Source organism: Bison bison, unplaced genomic scaffold (genome assembly GCF_000754665.1).
Source record: "Bison bison bison isolate TAMUID 2011002044 unplaced genomic scaffold, Bison_UMD1.0 scf7180017864314, whole genome shotgun sequence".
Taxonomy (NCBI): Eukaryota; Metazoa; Chordata; class Mammalia; order Artiodactyla; family Bovidae; genus Bison; species Bison bison.
The window spans coordinates 1,774,131-1,786,568 of NW_011494886.1; the positions used below are offsets into that span (position 1 = coordinate 1,774,131).

The window sequence follows — 12,438 nt, forward strand, 5'->3', positions numbered from 1 at the left end:
TTTTTTGTTGCTGTTCTGTATCTTGTGGTGGTGGAGGCATGACTGTATGCATTTCTCATGATTCCCAGAGCTGTATACCCCAAGTGTGCATTTTGCTGCTGCTGCTAAGTCGCTTCAGTCGTGTCCGACTCTGTGCGACCCCATAGATGGCAGCCCGCCAGGCTCCCCCGTCCCTGGGATTCTCCAGGCAAGAACACTGGAGTGGGTTGCCATTTCCTTCTCCAATGCATGAGAGTAAAAAGTGAAAGTGAAGTCGCTCAGTCGTGTCCAACCCTCAGTGACCCCATGGACTGCAGCCTTCCAGGTTCCTCTGTCCATGGGATTCTCCAGGCAAGGGTACTGGAGTGGGGTGCCATTGCCTTCTCCAGGGGATCTTCCCGACCCAGGGATCAAACCCAGGTCTCCCGCATTGTAGACAGACGCTTTACTGTTTGAGCCACCAGGGAAGTCTGGAAATCTCCTTAGTGGATAGCCAATGATCCTCATTACATTCTGGTTTAATATTTATTCAATATGCCAGCTTTCCCAGAGCACAGAGTACCTTATTCTTGATCTCCACCTTGAACTCCTTTCAGGGTGTGTTGAAGGTCAGCAACTGCAGTGGCTAATGACTCAATCCTTGCATAACCAGAAGGCGAATGACTTTTAGTTGGCGCTTTCAACTCCAGTCTGACTTTAGCTGCCAAGGCAGGTTAGAGGCCTTTTGGATAACAGTGATTCTTTGAACTTTTCAGTCTCAAAAAACTAGATGGTATAAATCTAGCTCTAGGTAGTCCTTTTTAGACTTTGTGATTAGAGATAGAAGCTGGGAAAGCTATTTATGCTAAGCAAAATAATTTTGGAACATTTTATTACAGGAAAAGATCTGGTTTATTTAAGAATGCTTGTAGAGTCAGGAATATAATAGTTTAGTTAAGACTTCACCATTCTTCCTTCAAAAAGTCTCATAGAGAGAGTGAAGGCTGTGTGATGGGTTAATACTGAGACGTCTTCCTGAGTACAATTTTCTATTTACTTTTGGGTACAGAATATGAGTTGATTAGGAGTCCTGGCTAATGTCAGAGAGTTATGTGTTCGAAAACTATGACTGTTAATTGCTATTATTCCTCATTAAGGAGTTTTTAGCTGTTTTTATTTTTTAAAATTTTGTTGCAATGTAGTTGATTTACAATGTGTTATATTCTGCTATACAGCAAAGTGACTCAGTTATACACACATATCTCTTTTTTCATGAATTACTTTTATTTGGTTGCACTGGGTCTTAGTTGTGGCATGCAGGGTCTAGTTCCCTGACCAGAGATGGAACCCAGACCCCCTGCATTGGGACCCCAGAGTCTTAACCACTGGACCACCAGGGAAGTCCTATGTGTATATATATATATCCTTTTTCATCTTCTCCTCCATTATGGTTTATCACATGATACAGAATATAGTTGCCTGTGCTATATAGTAAGACCTTATATTTTCTTTATTCATCTGTGGATGGACATTTAGGTTGTTTCCGTATTTCTTGTTTATTGCAAATAGAGCTACTATGAACATAGGGGTGCATATATCTTTTTGAGTTATAGTTTTGTCTGGGTATTTGCCCAGGAGTGGACTTGCTGGATCACGTGGCAACTCTATTTTTAGTTTTTCTAGAAACCTCTGTACTGTTTTCCATTGTAGCTGCACCAATTTATATTCCCACTGACAGTGTAAGAGGGTTCCTTTTTCTCTGCACCTTCTGCTTTTGTCATTTGCAGACATTTTAATGATGGCAATTCTAGTTTTTAAAAGGAGGCAGTAACACAGTTCCAATCCCTCTAAGTGAATTTGGGGCTGGAATTTTGCTGTCTGGTGAAGGGGTGTTAGCATATGACTTCCTGGTGGCAATAATACCACTAACGATTATTTTTAATAATAAGGGAATGGTTTAGACACAAAATGGGAACTTTTTCAGTTCAATGAGAGGGCTCCTACAATGTACCCAAGCTGGTGGATGGTATAGGACTCTTCCTTGTCATTGTTTGGACTATTTTTTCAGAATGAATGACCCTTGGGAAGAATGTTGTTTTTTCTGCAAAGTTTCCTATTTTTCATTAGTAATACTAACATGGAATATGGAAAATTAAGTTATATACATGGCGAAAAAATACAAACTAGGCTTAAGCACTGTAAAAGTTAAAAAGTAAGCCACAAGTAAAGTCCCAAGTGTGAAAAGACCAAATAAAGCCCTTGTCTGAAAATATTAAAGGCAGACATGTAGGTTTCCTCTGAGAAGTCTAGGGGAGATGAGCTCTAAGCGTCCTTCTCAGTCCAAAACCTGCATTACATTCTTTCTGGTGAAGGAGGAGTTCTGGGCACACACCCATCATATGATGCTGAGCAGGGTGGTTATACACCTTGCAAGGTACTGAGTTTATTTCACATCTCAGTGCCTTGTGCAGGCTTATTTCTCCACATGGAGATGTTTACACTCAAGGACATGTTTCTAGTCAGACACTGACAATGACTAATATTTATGGAGTATATCCTTCTCTTCTCCAATGGCTTCAGTTCAGTTCAGTTCAGTCACTCAGTCGTGTCCGACTCTTTTCGACCTCATGAATCGCAGCACGCCAAGCCTCCCTGTCCATCACCAACTCCTGGAGTTCACTCAGACTCACGCCCGTTGAGTCAGTGATGCCATCCAGCCATCTCATCCTCTGTTGTCCCCACCTCCTCCTGCCCCCAATCCTTCCCAGCATCAGAGTCTTTTCCAATGAGTCAACTCTTCGCATGAGGTGGCCAAAGTACTGGAGTTTCAGCTTTAGCATCATTCCTTCCAAAGAACACCCAGGGCTGATCTTCTTCAGAATGGACTGGTTGGATCTCCTTGCTGTCCAAGGAACTCTCAAGAGTCTTCTCCAACACCACAGTTCAAAAACATCAATTCTTTGGCGCTCAGCTTTCTTCATAGTCCAACTCTCACATCCATACATGACCACTGGAAAGACCATAGCCTTGACTAGACGGACCTTTGTTGGCAAAGTAATGTCTCTGCTTTTGAATATGCTATCTAGGTTGGTCATAACTTTCCTTCCAAGGAGTAAGCATCTTTTAATTTCATGGCTGCAGTCACCATCTGCAGTGATTTTAGATTTCCAAAATAAAACCTAGAGAACTTAAAAAACATTGTAAATTATTCTGAATTCATTCGGGGGATATAAGTCCAAACGTCCTCACGTCTAGCTGTGACTTTGAGTAATTTTCTGAATTCTTCAAGCTCCATTACTAGTGCCTACCACCCACAGTTTGTGTAGTGATTGCCCAAGCTGAAATGAGGGCAAAGCTCTCAGAAGAGTATCCAGTGCACACTACTCTCACTTCCAGTGGTGACTACTGTTGGACAGCCCTTCTCCTTCCTGGTGTCTGGTTCCAGATCAAGGGTTTCACTCTCTGCTGCCTTAACATTTCTGGCCTGTCACTACCTCCTCATTCATTCTGCCGAGGTGAAGTGGCTTATCAGGTTGAATTTGGAAGCAGAATCTGGATGTTCATATTTGACCCCTTCTTTCTGATTTTTTTTTGGGAGAGATCTCACCCTTAGAAACCTTAGTTTTTGCTGTTCTCAGCTACGTAGTAAGCTTAATGACAAATGCTCACAGTAGTAAAACTGTCCAAATCTGGGGTCAAAAGGCAACCATGTATTGTAAGTCAACTCAGTCACTAATAAAGAGGTGTGTGTGGGGAGGGCAGGGTGGGATATGTGTGTTTTAAGTTCTAATTGCCTCAATCCTTTGTCTTAATTTTCACTTGGTTTAGAATTCAGGAAAGGGTACTCATTAATAAGATCCTTATGGTACTATGCTAAGTGAAATAAGTCAGACAGAGAAAGGCAAATACTTATAACTTATATGTGGAATCTAAAAGTAAAATGAGCTAGTGACTATAAAAAAAAAAAAAGGAAACTGACTCTCAGATATAGAGAACAAAGCAGTGGTTACCAGTGAGGTGGGGGAGAGGGGAGGGACAATATAGGGGTAGGGGCCTAAAAGATACAAACTATTATGTTTAAAAATAAATAAGCTACAATACAGGAAGTGTATCCAACATTTTATAATAACTAAAAATGAAATATAACCTTAAAAATTGTGAATTACTATGATGTACACCTGTAACATATAATATCGTACATCAACTACACCTCAGTAATAAAAAAAGTCCTTCAGATATTAAAATAGCTGTCATGTAACTAGCACTGGAAAGAAACTTGTTGAGGTTAGTTTTGGAGAGAAGTGATAGCAGTTTTTCTTTTTTTTTAAATTTCTGGTTGTACTGGGTCTTCGTTGCTGCACGTGGGCTTTCTCTAGTTGCGGTGTGCAGGCTTTTCCTTGTGATGGCTTTTCTTGTGGAACACAGGCTCTAGGGCTCACAGGCTTTAGTAGCTGGGGTGCGTGGGCTTAACTGCCTTGTGGTATGGGGAATCTTCCCAGACCAGGAATTGACCCCGCGTCCTCTGCATTGGCAGGTAGATTCTTAATCACTGGACCACCTGAGAAGCCTAATAGCAGTTTGATTTGACTTCCCAACAGCAACAAACCAAACTTTCTCCTCCACAAGCACATTTTATGAATGGAATCTCTACACTTGGCTTCTTTGAAAAATGTGCCTACCACCAGTTGTAGCAAGAACAAAGTTTGGAATAACATTTCCCAAATCCTGGGTGGAGGCATGATCCTGAAGATATATATTTAAATTTTTATTAATTCTTCAGGTACTTATTTAGGACCTACCATACTGGAGGTGTATATGGTACAATCGCTAATCGTAGACTTGTTTTCAAATTTATGCTCTGCCTCTTACTAGCTATGAGGTTTTCCACAAAGTACTGAATTCACTCTTTACTCATCTGTAAATTGGAAATAATAGTACCTACCTTATATGATTACTATGAAGATTACATAAGTTTATAACTGTACAGCATTTGTTATATAACAGCATACAGAAGCAATACAATATCTCTTCACTGTTAAGATTATTTAAAAAAATCATGTGCTGCCTATTGTAAATATAATCATGAACAAAATGAACACCAAAAGTTTTATTTAAGGCTAAGTTACATGGTTAAGTCTTTCTATGGTTAAATCCTTTCTATTTGCTATTTTAAATCACTGAGGGCTTCCAGGATGAATGAAATGCAATGACACTTCACTGAGTGAATGACAAAAATCAACACTTGGTTCAACAGCAACATTTAAAATACTTTTTAATAGCATTTAATTTTCATAAAGTGAATCAAACCGTTTTTTTCCTAAGAGTAATATACAAACTATCCAGATAGCACAAGCTTATTTTCTGGTTCTAAAACTAAAACTTACTCTAAGATATTCTGAGGTGTTTTAGATATTTTAAATAATAGATATTTTAAATCCAGGAAATTTTGCAGAATGAAACAGTTGCAAAGTCCAAACTTCTTTCAGTGTGGCACCAAGAAGATCCACATAGGATTCAGCTCAAAGTTGCTCCCTCTTGAGGTAGGGAAACGTGCTTCAAAAACAGGAGGCATCTCATGACAGCAGGGCTCTTACATATGTCAGTCTTCTAAACAGCCTTGTCAAACATTTCTAAAAGAAATGGAAATGAAGGAAAACAATCCAAGGCAAAAGAGCTCTGGAATCTTTCAACACTGACCCACAACCCAGAATAGGATGTCCTGGAGCGTCAGTTTTATTCCCACAAGAAATATCTGGTCATTATTAATGACACCAAGGAAGGAAGCTGAGCAAGTGAATGTGAATCACTTGTCATCATAAGGGTTGGTAGCATGATTTAAACTGGGAGTATGAATCCAAGAAACCCCTGGGGTCTGTTGAACTGGGTGCAGAAGTTTATGGACTAGCGGACACGACTGAAGCGACTTAGCAGCAGCAGCAGGAGGAGGGTTTACTATTGTGGGAATAACTGACTGGAGTCATTATCACTCATTGAATTTTGGCTCTGGCTATTACTATCTGGTGGCTCAGATGGTTAAGAATCTGCCTGCAATGCAGGACACCAGGGTTCTATCCTTGAGTTGAGAAGATCCCCCAGCTGAAGGGAATGGTAACCTACTCCAGTCTTCTTGCCTGGAGAATTCCATGGACAGAGGAGCCTGGCATGCTACAGTTGCAAAGAGCTGGACATGACTAAGCAACTAACACTTTCACATTTCCTAACACTATGGATTTCTGAGTGTAAAGTGTGGTACAAAAGACAACAGACAACTTTCAAGTAATTTATATTTGAATAATTCTTGATGGTTTTACAGTCATATTTTTCATAATGAGTAACAAAACCACATAAAACAAGAGGGGTAAATAAGACCATCTCTGCTGCTGCTGCTGCTGCTGAGTCACTTCAGTTGTGTCCGACTCTGTGTGACCCCATAGACAGCAGCCCACCAGGCTCCACCATCCCTGGGATTCTCCAGGCAAGAACGCTGGAGTGGCTTGCCATTTCCTTCTCCAATGCATGAAAGTGAAAAGTGAAAGTGAAGTCGCTCAGTCGTGTTCTACCCTCAGCGACCCCATGGACTGCAGCCCACCAGGCTCCTCCGTCCATGGGATTTTCCAGGTAAGAGTACTGGAGTGGGGTGCCATTGCCTTCTCTGAAGACCATCTCTACTCTCCCTTTTCTTAATTATATCATTTGGATTTATCTTTTCTGGCCTTGTTTACACTAAACATGTTATATGTACAGTATGGAATTCAGCTTTTACATTTTATGTTGAACTACTCAACCATAGTAGTATGACACTCCTTGTACTACGGATGTTCTGTAGTGAAATTATACATTTTTTCACTGTTGAACACTTTGGCTACTTAAAATTTTTTGTCACTAGAAATAGTAGTGTATTAGACATTTTGCACATTTGTCTACTTGTATACCTTGTATTACTTTCTTTGGATTGATTTTCAGAAGAGAAATCACTGAGGCAAACTGTGAGTATTTTTATGACTTTTGTTGACAAATTGCTTATCTACTAGCTAAATATGAGAAAATAAGTATCATTCTATTTTCATTTATTTCAAAGAAAGTAATTCTACCATTTAATAAAAACAGTTCTTTAAAAAATGTTAATACTTTGTTGTTGTTTAGTGTTGCTTTTTTTATTTTCTCCACATTTTGGGCATTGTCTTTTCCCTGAATTGGCTGTTTATAAGTTTGCCTGTTGGTATCATAGTGTTTTCCTCATCATTTTGTACACATTTTCCCCAGGTAAAGATATTCATTGTGTTGCAAATAATTCTTTCAAACACTTTTTACATTGTGTATTGTTAGCATTTAAGTCTATTTTAAAATATGATCTTTGTCATAGGAAGTGGTATTAAACAGTTAATGTTTTTTAAATGGAGATAAAAAATTTATCTGGAGGTCATATAAAGCACTTATAAACACAAATATTTCCCCAGACACGACATTTTGTACTGCCAACAGCCAGGTTGGTCTACTCATCGTTTCCTAAAAGTCTTGGTCTCTTGCGTCTTCTGTTCTAAGCATCAGCTTCTTTTCTCTACAGAGACTTTGCTATGCTTAGTAGCTATCTGTTTCTTGAATTCATTTAACTTCAGTTGACACTGTCCACTGTGTTTCTTGTATTGTCATTTAACTGCCTTCCGTGTGGTATGTTTTGCTTCCTTAACTAGAACATAAATTTTTGAACATGAAGTCATAGCTTATTGTCTGCTTATATCTTCCACATTACATGGCTACCTGTAAAACAACCTACCAAACTGGGAGCAGCTAGTGTTGCATGTGAGATTAAATGGCAGAATATAGAGAGGGAACCATGAAGCTATAGTTTCCAGAAATTCAGATAAAGGAATCTTATTTTGAATTAATTTTCCAAATTAGAATTTAGAATTAGTGCCAGTAGAAGAATCTTCTGGCTAGTAGAAGGTGGTATAAGCATATTATCACACAAAGGCAAATAAACTGGCTTCCATCTACATCTCCAGGAACAGATATGCTCCCACTCATGTTGGGAAAATGGAACCAGCTCACCAGACTTCCGTTTAGGCTTATTTGAGGCGTTCCCATAGATGCTCTTATCCATCATGATCTTAGCAGTTGATTTCGTAAGCTCTTGATTCTAAAAATGGAGATAGGAGTTAAAGTTAGTAAGATTTATAAAACAGAGCTGGTGTCAAATCTGGTCTGTAGGTCAGGGGGACCTACAGCTGGGACTCCTGGCAGTGGCAGCACTGTGTGGGGGTCAAAATGCTCTGTAAGGAGCCACTTAATGTTGTGACAGGTTTTTAATGATGTAAAGGTAAAGCTACCGTTCTGGGCTGGTGGTAATCAGGGAAAACTTTGAGAGGAGAGGGAAGGGAGTTGGCTCAGAAACACAACGAAGATTTAACATGAGGGAGAACAAGCATTTATTAAATAACAGAATTTGTTGATCTTCTCTGTATGTCTAACTAGCTGATGTTTCTACCATTTATTGGACTCTCACTTTCAAATTGCTTCCTCTATGTTAACAACTCTTATGCAAATCATTTTCTTTTTAATTAAGTAAAAGCAGCAATTTGGGACATTATGTACTGGAAGAGCATTAGCTTTCCTGGCTCCTCCCTTCATTCCCCCAAACACGCTATTAAGATAAATCCTACAAGCTTGGCAGCCTACCAAGGCTAAGGAGAAAGATGGCTTAATCAGTAAGCTGGAAGGAGCCATCTTATATTTTAAGTGTCTTCCTCATAATTTTTTGTTTGTTTGTTTATTAACTGTAATTTCTCTTTGTTCTTTCCTAGTCTTCAGCAGAAACTATGTTTGGGAGAATTAGAGGAGGTGACTATATTCATGGTTTTTTTTTTTAAGAAAGTTAATATGGGAAGAGCAAAAGACATTTGGAGAAGCAGTTTACAATGTTAAGAAGAAGTGTCAAATACTTTGTCGTATACCTCCCATTTCTTTAATCTCCATAGCAGCACCATATGAATGTGACTTATTATTTTATCTGTTTTATAGACAGGGAAAATGATGCTAAGGCAGGTTGAGAAATTTGTTCAAGGTCACATGGCTAATTGTGATGGAACCAGGAAGCAAACCAGAGACTTCCATGCTACACCCCCACACTCTCAACCCCTGTGCTATTGGGTCAGCAGTTTGAGGCACCAACTAGGGAGGGTTTGAGGGAAAGCTTCCCCAGGAAGACTCTGAAACTCAAGGATAAACTGAAATTCCTGCTTTTATGCAGAATGAGAACTTATGTATTAAAGAAGAGTGTTGGGCTCTTCAAGACCTGAGAACTTGAACACATTTGAGTTAAACATGGACATTAGGAAAACACCTTCAATGTCCCTCGTGGGACCTTTAATAAGCTTTCATTCAACATATACTCGTGAAGCAAGTTTCGGGGGAGAAGGAGAATGTGTTTTGAGTTTGATGCCTTCTGCTAATAGAGTAAGTGGACTGAATTGATGTAAAACATCTTTAACAACCAAATATACAATTGTCTGATGTATTCATTTGTAGCAGATATTTCTCATATTCTGGGTATTATAATTAGCATCTCCTGGGACAATACTACCAGATTGGAAAAGACAAGAAATAAAAATGAATTCTCTGCCTCACTTGGAACTCCCTAAAATCCAGTCTACAGTTAGGCTGATGGAGATCTAGTGAGGTTCAGATAGGCTGATGGAGATCTAGTGAGGTTCAGATAGGCTGATGGAGATCTAGTGAGGTTCAGATAGGCTGATGGAGATCTAGTGAGGTACAGTTGTCTCTAGGTATTTGCAGGGGCCTGGTTCTAGGACAGCACTCCCTCTTCCCATGAATACCAAAATCAAGGGATGCTCAAGTCCCTTATATAGAATGACATAGTACAGTCAGGGCCCAGGAGCCACATGTTCTGTGTTCTAGGATACAAAGAACTGACTGTATTTTCATTGTATTTCTCAGTTTACCTGAGTATGTGTCTCTTCTTGAGAGAGATTTTCACGTGTTCCACTTTCACCTGCTTCAAATTGAGTACGTGTCTCCTCTGGAAAGGGATATTCACATCTTCTGGATTCAGCTCCTTCAGAAAAGACTGCATTAATTCAAACACTGAAACAAACAACCATATTAACTAGTCTAACTATCCAATTCAACCAAGTTCAAGTCACTGTGATCTGGAATTGGTGGCAATTTCAGTTGGTACGAAATGGGGTCACTTTAAAAAAAGAGATTAAAAGTCTTTTATTATAAAGATTGTGTAACAAACGTGCAGAAAGTTTGGAAAGTACAGAGACAAAATCATTTACTGTCCCACCATCCCCAAAGTACTTTTATATTAATATGTACTAAGCATGCCAGGCCCATTGGTAAGCAATGGGGATACTTAAGAAAGCAAATGAGTGATGATCCGTGCTCTCTTGGAGAAGACGGATCAGGAGAAGACGGATCAGCAAATATACGAATAAAAAAATACATGATGGGAAAATAGGACTGTGTGCATAATGGGCTATGGGAGCACATGGAAAGTGCAGTTCTGTGAATTTGGGATGTATCAGTGATGCTGAGATTTAAGGAATAAGAAATTAACTCCCTGGAATGGGGAGATGTGGGGGCAAGCACTTTTAGAGGGTTCTAGGCAGAAGGAAGGGGAAAAAATGTGCAAAGGTTCATGAGGTCTCTCATATTATGTGAACCATTAGCCATTTGGTATGGCCACATTTAGACTGTGGGGAGGGAAGGTGGCTGAAGAATGAGCAGATGATGAAGTTTCCCATACTATGTCCTATTTCTGCTTAATGTGAAGATTAGTGGGGACCCATGGAATGACAGTATTGTGTTCACATGGATTCAAAGGTTTATAACTGTAACACAATAAAGATAAAATTTGTTTAAAATTAGCAAGAGAGTGTTGTATCAGTGCTACTTTTACTTCACATGTATCATTGGTCTTTTCCAAGGTACTATCTGGGAAATTAATTATTTAATGCTTATTAAGCATTCAATTGTGTTAATTTAATTAACCATTCATTGATCATTAGATGTTTTGATAACTTCTGATTTCTATTCTTATAAATAATGCTTAATTACCTTAATTACTTTTTAATTACTTTTTTTATTGGAGGATAATTGTTTTACAGAATTTTGTTGTTTTCTGTCAAACCTCAACATGAATCAGTCATAGGTATACATATATACCCTCCCTTTTGAAGCCCCCACCCATCTCCCTCTCCATCCCACCCCTCTAGGTTGATACAGAACCCCTGTTTGAGTTTCCTTAGCCATACAGCAAATTCCCATTGGCTATCTATTTTACATATAGTAATGTAAGTTTCCATGCTACTCTTTCCATACATCTCACCTTCTCCTCCTCTCTCCCCATGTCCATAAATCTATTATCTATGTTTCTCCATTGCTGCCCAGTAAATAAATTTCTTCAGTACCATTTTTCTAGATTACATATATATGCCTTAGAATATGATATTTATCTTTCTCTTTCTGACTTACTTCATTCTGTATAATAAGTTCTAGGTTCATCAATCTCATTAAAACTGACTGAAATGTATTCCTTTTTATGGCTGGGTAATATTTCATTGTGTATATGTACCACAACTTCTTTATCCCTTCATCTGTCGATGGGCATATGTAGGTTTCTCCCATGTTCTAGCTATTGCAAATAGTGCTGCAATGAACAATGAGATACATGGGTATTTTTCAATTGTGATTTCCTCAGAGTATATGCCTAGGAGTGGGATTGCTGGGTCATATGGTGGTTTTATTCCTAGTTTTTTTAGGAATCTCCATGCCGTCTTCCATAGTGGCTGTATCTATTTACATTACTATCAACAGTGCAAGAGTATTCCTTTTTCTCCACACCCTCTCCAGCATTTACTGAGTGTAGACATTTTTATGATGGCCATTCTGACTGGTGTGAGGTGATACCTCATTGTAGTTTTGATTTGCATTTCTCTAATAATGAACAACATTGAGCATCTTTTCATGTGTTTGTTTGTAAGCCATCTGTATGTCTTCTTTGGAGAAATGTCTGTTTAGGTTTTTTTCCCACTTTTTGACTGAGTTGTTTGTTTTTCTGGTACTGAGTTGTATGAGCTGCTTGGGTATATTGGAAATTAATCCTTTGTCAGTTGTTTCATTTGCTATTATTTTCTCCTATTCTGAGGGTACAAAGATCTATTTCTGCTTTATTGACTATGCCAAAGCCTTTGACTGTGTGGATCACAATAAACTGTGGAAAATTCTGAAAGAGATGGGAATACCAGACCACCTGATCTGCCTCTTGAGAAATTTGTACACAGGTCAGGAAGCAATAGTTAGAACTGGACATGGAACAACAGACTGGTTCCACATAGGAAAAGGAGTCCGTCAAGGCTGTATATTGTCACCCTGTTTATTTAACTTATATGCAGAGTACCTCATGAGAAACACTGGACTGGAAGAAACACAAGCTGGAATCAAGATTGCCGGGAGAAA

The 12,438-nt window shown here is 39.0% G+C and overlaps 1 protein-coding gene across 1 annotated transcript in view; it reads right to left on the reverse strand.

Annotated features, from left to right (window-relative positions):
• Window positions 1-5,510: 5,510 nt before the first annotated feature.
• SLC9C1 (solute carrier family 9, subfamily C (Na+-transporting carboxylic acid decarboxylase), member 1) overlaps window positions 5,511-12,438 on the reverse strand; it is a 111,100-nt gene continuing 104,172 nt past the window's right edge. Inside the window, exons 26-28 of the mRNA XM_010852747.1 lie at window positions 9,918-10,030; window positions 8,008-8,095; window positions 5,511-5,588 (exon numbers count right to left, since the gene is read on the reverse strand). Of these exons, the coding sequence (XP_010851049.1) occupies window positions 5,566-5,588; window positions 8,008-8,095; window positions 9,918-10,030 (224 nt within the window). The 3' untranslated portion in view covers window positions 5,511-5,565. The remainder of the gene's footprint in view (window positions 5,589-8,007; window positions 8,096-9,917; window positions 10,031-12,438) is intronic.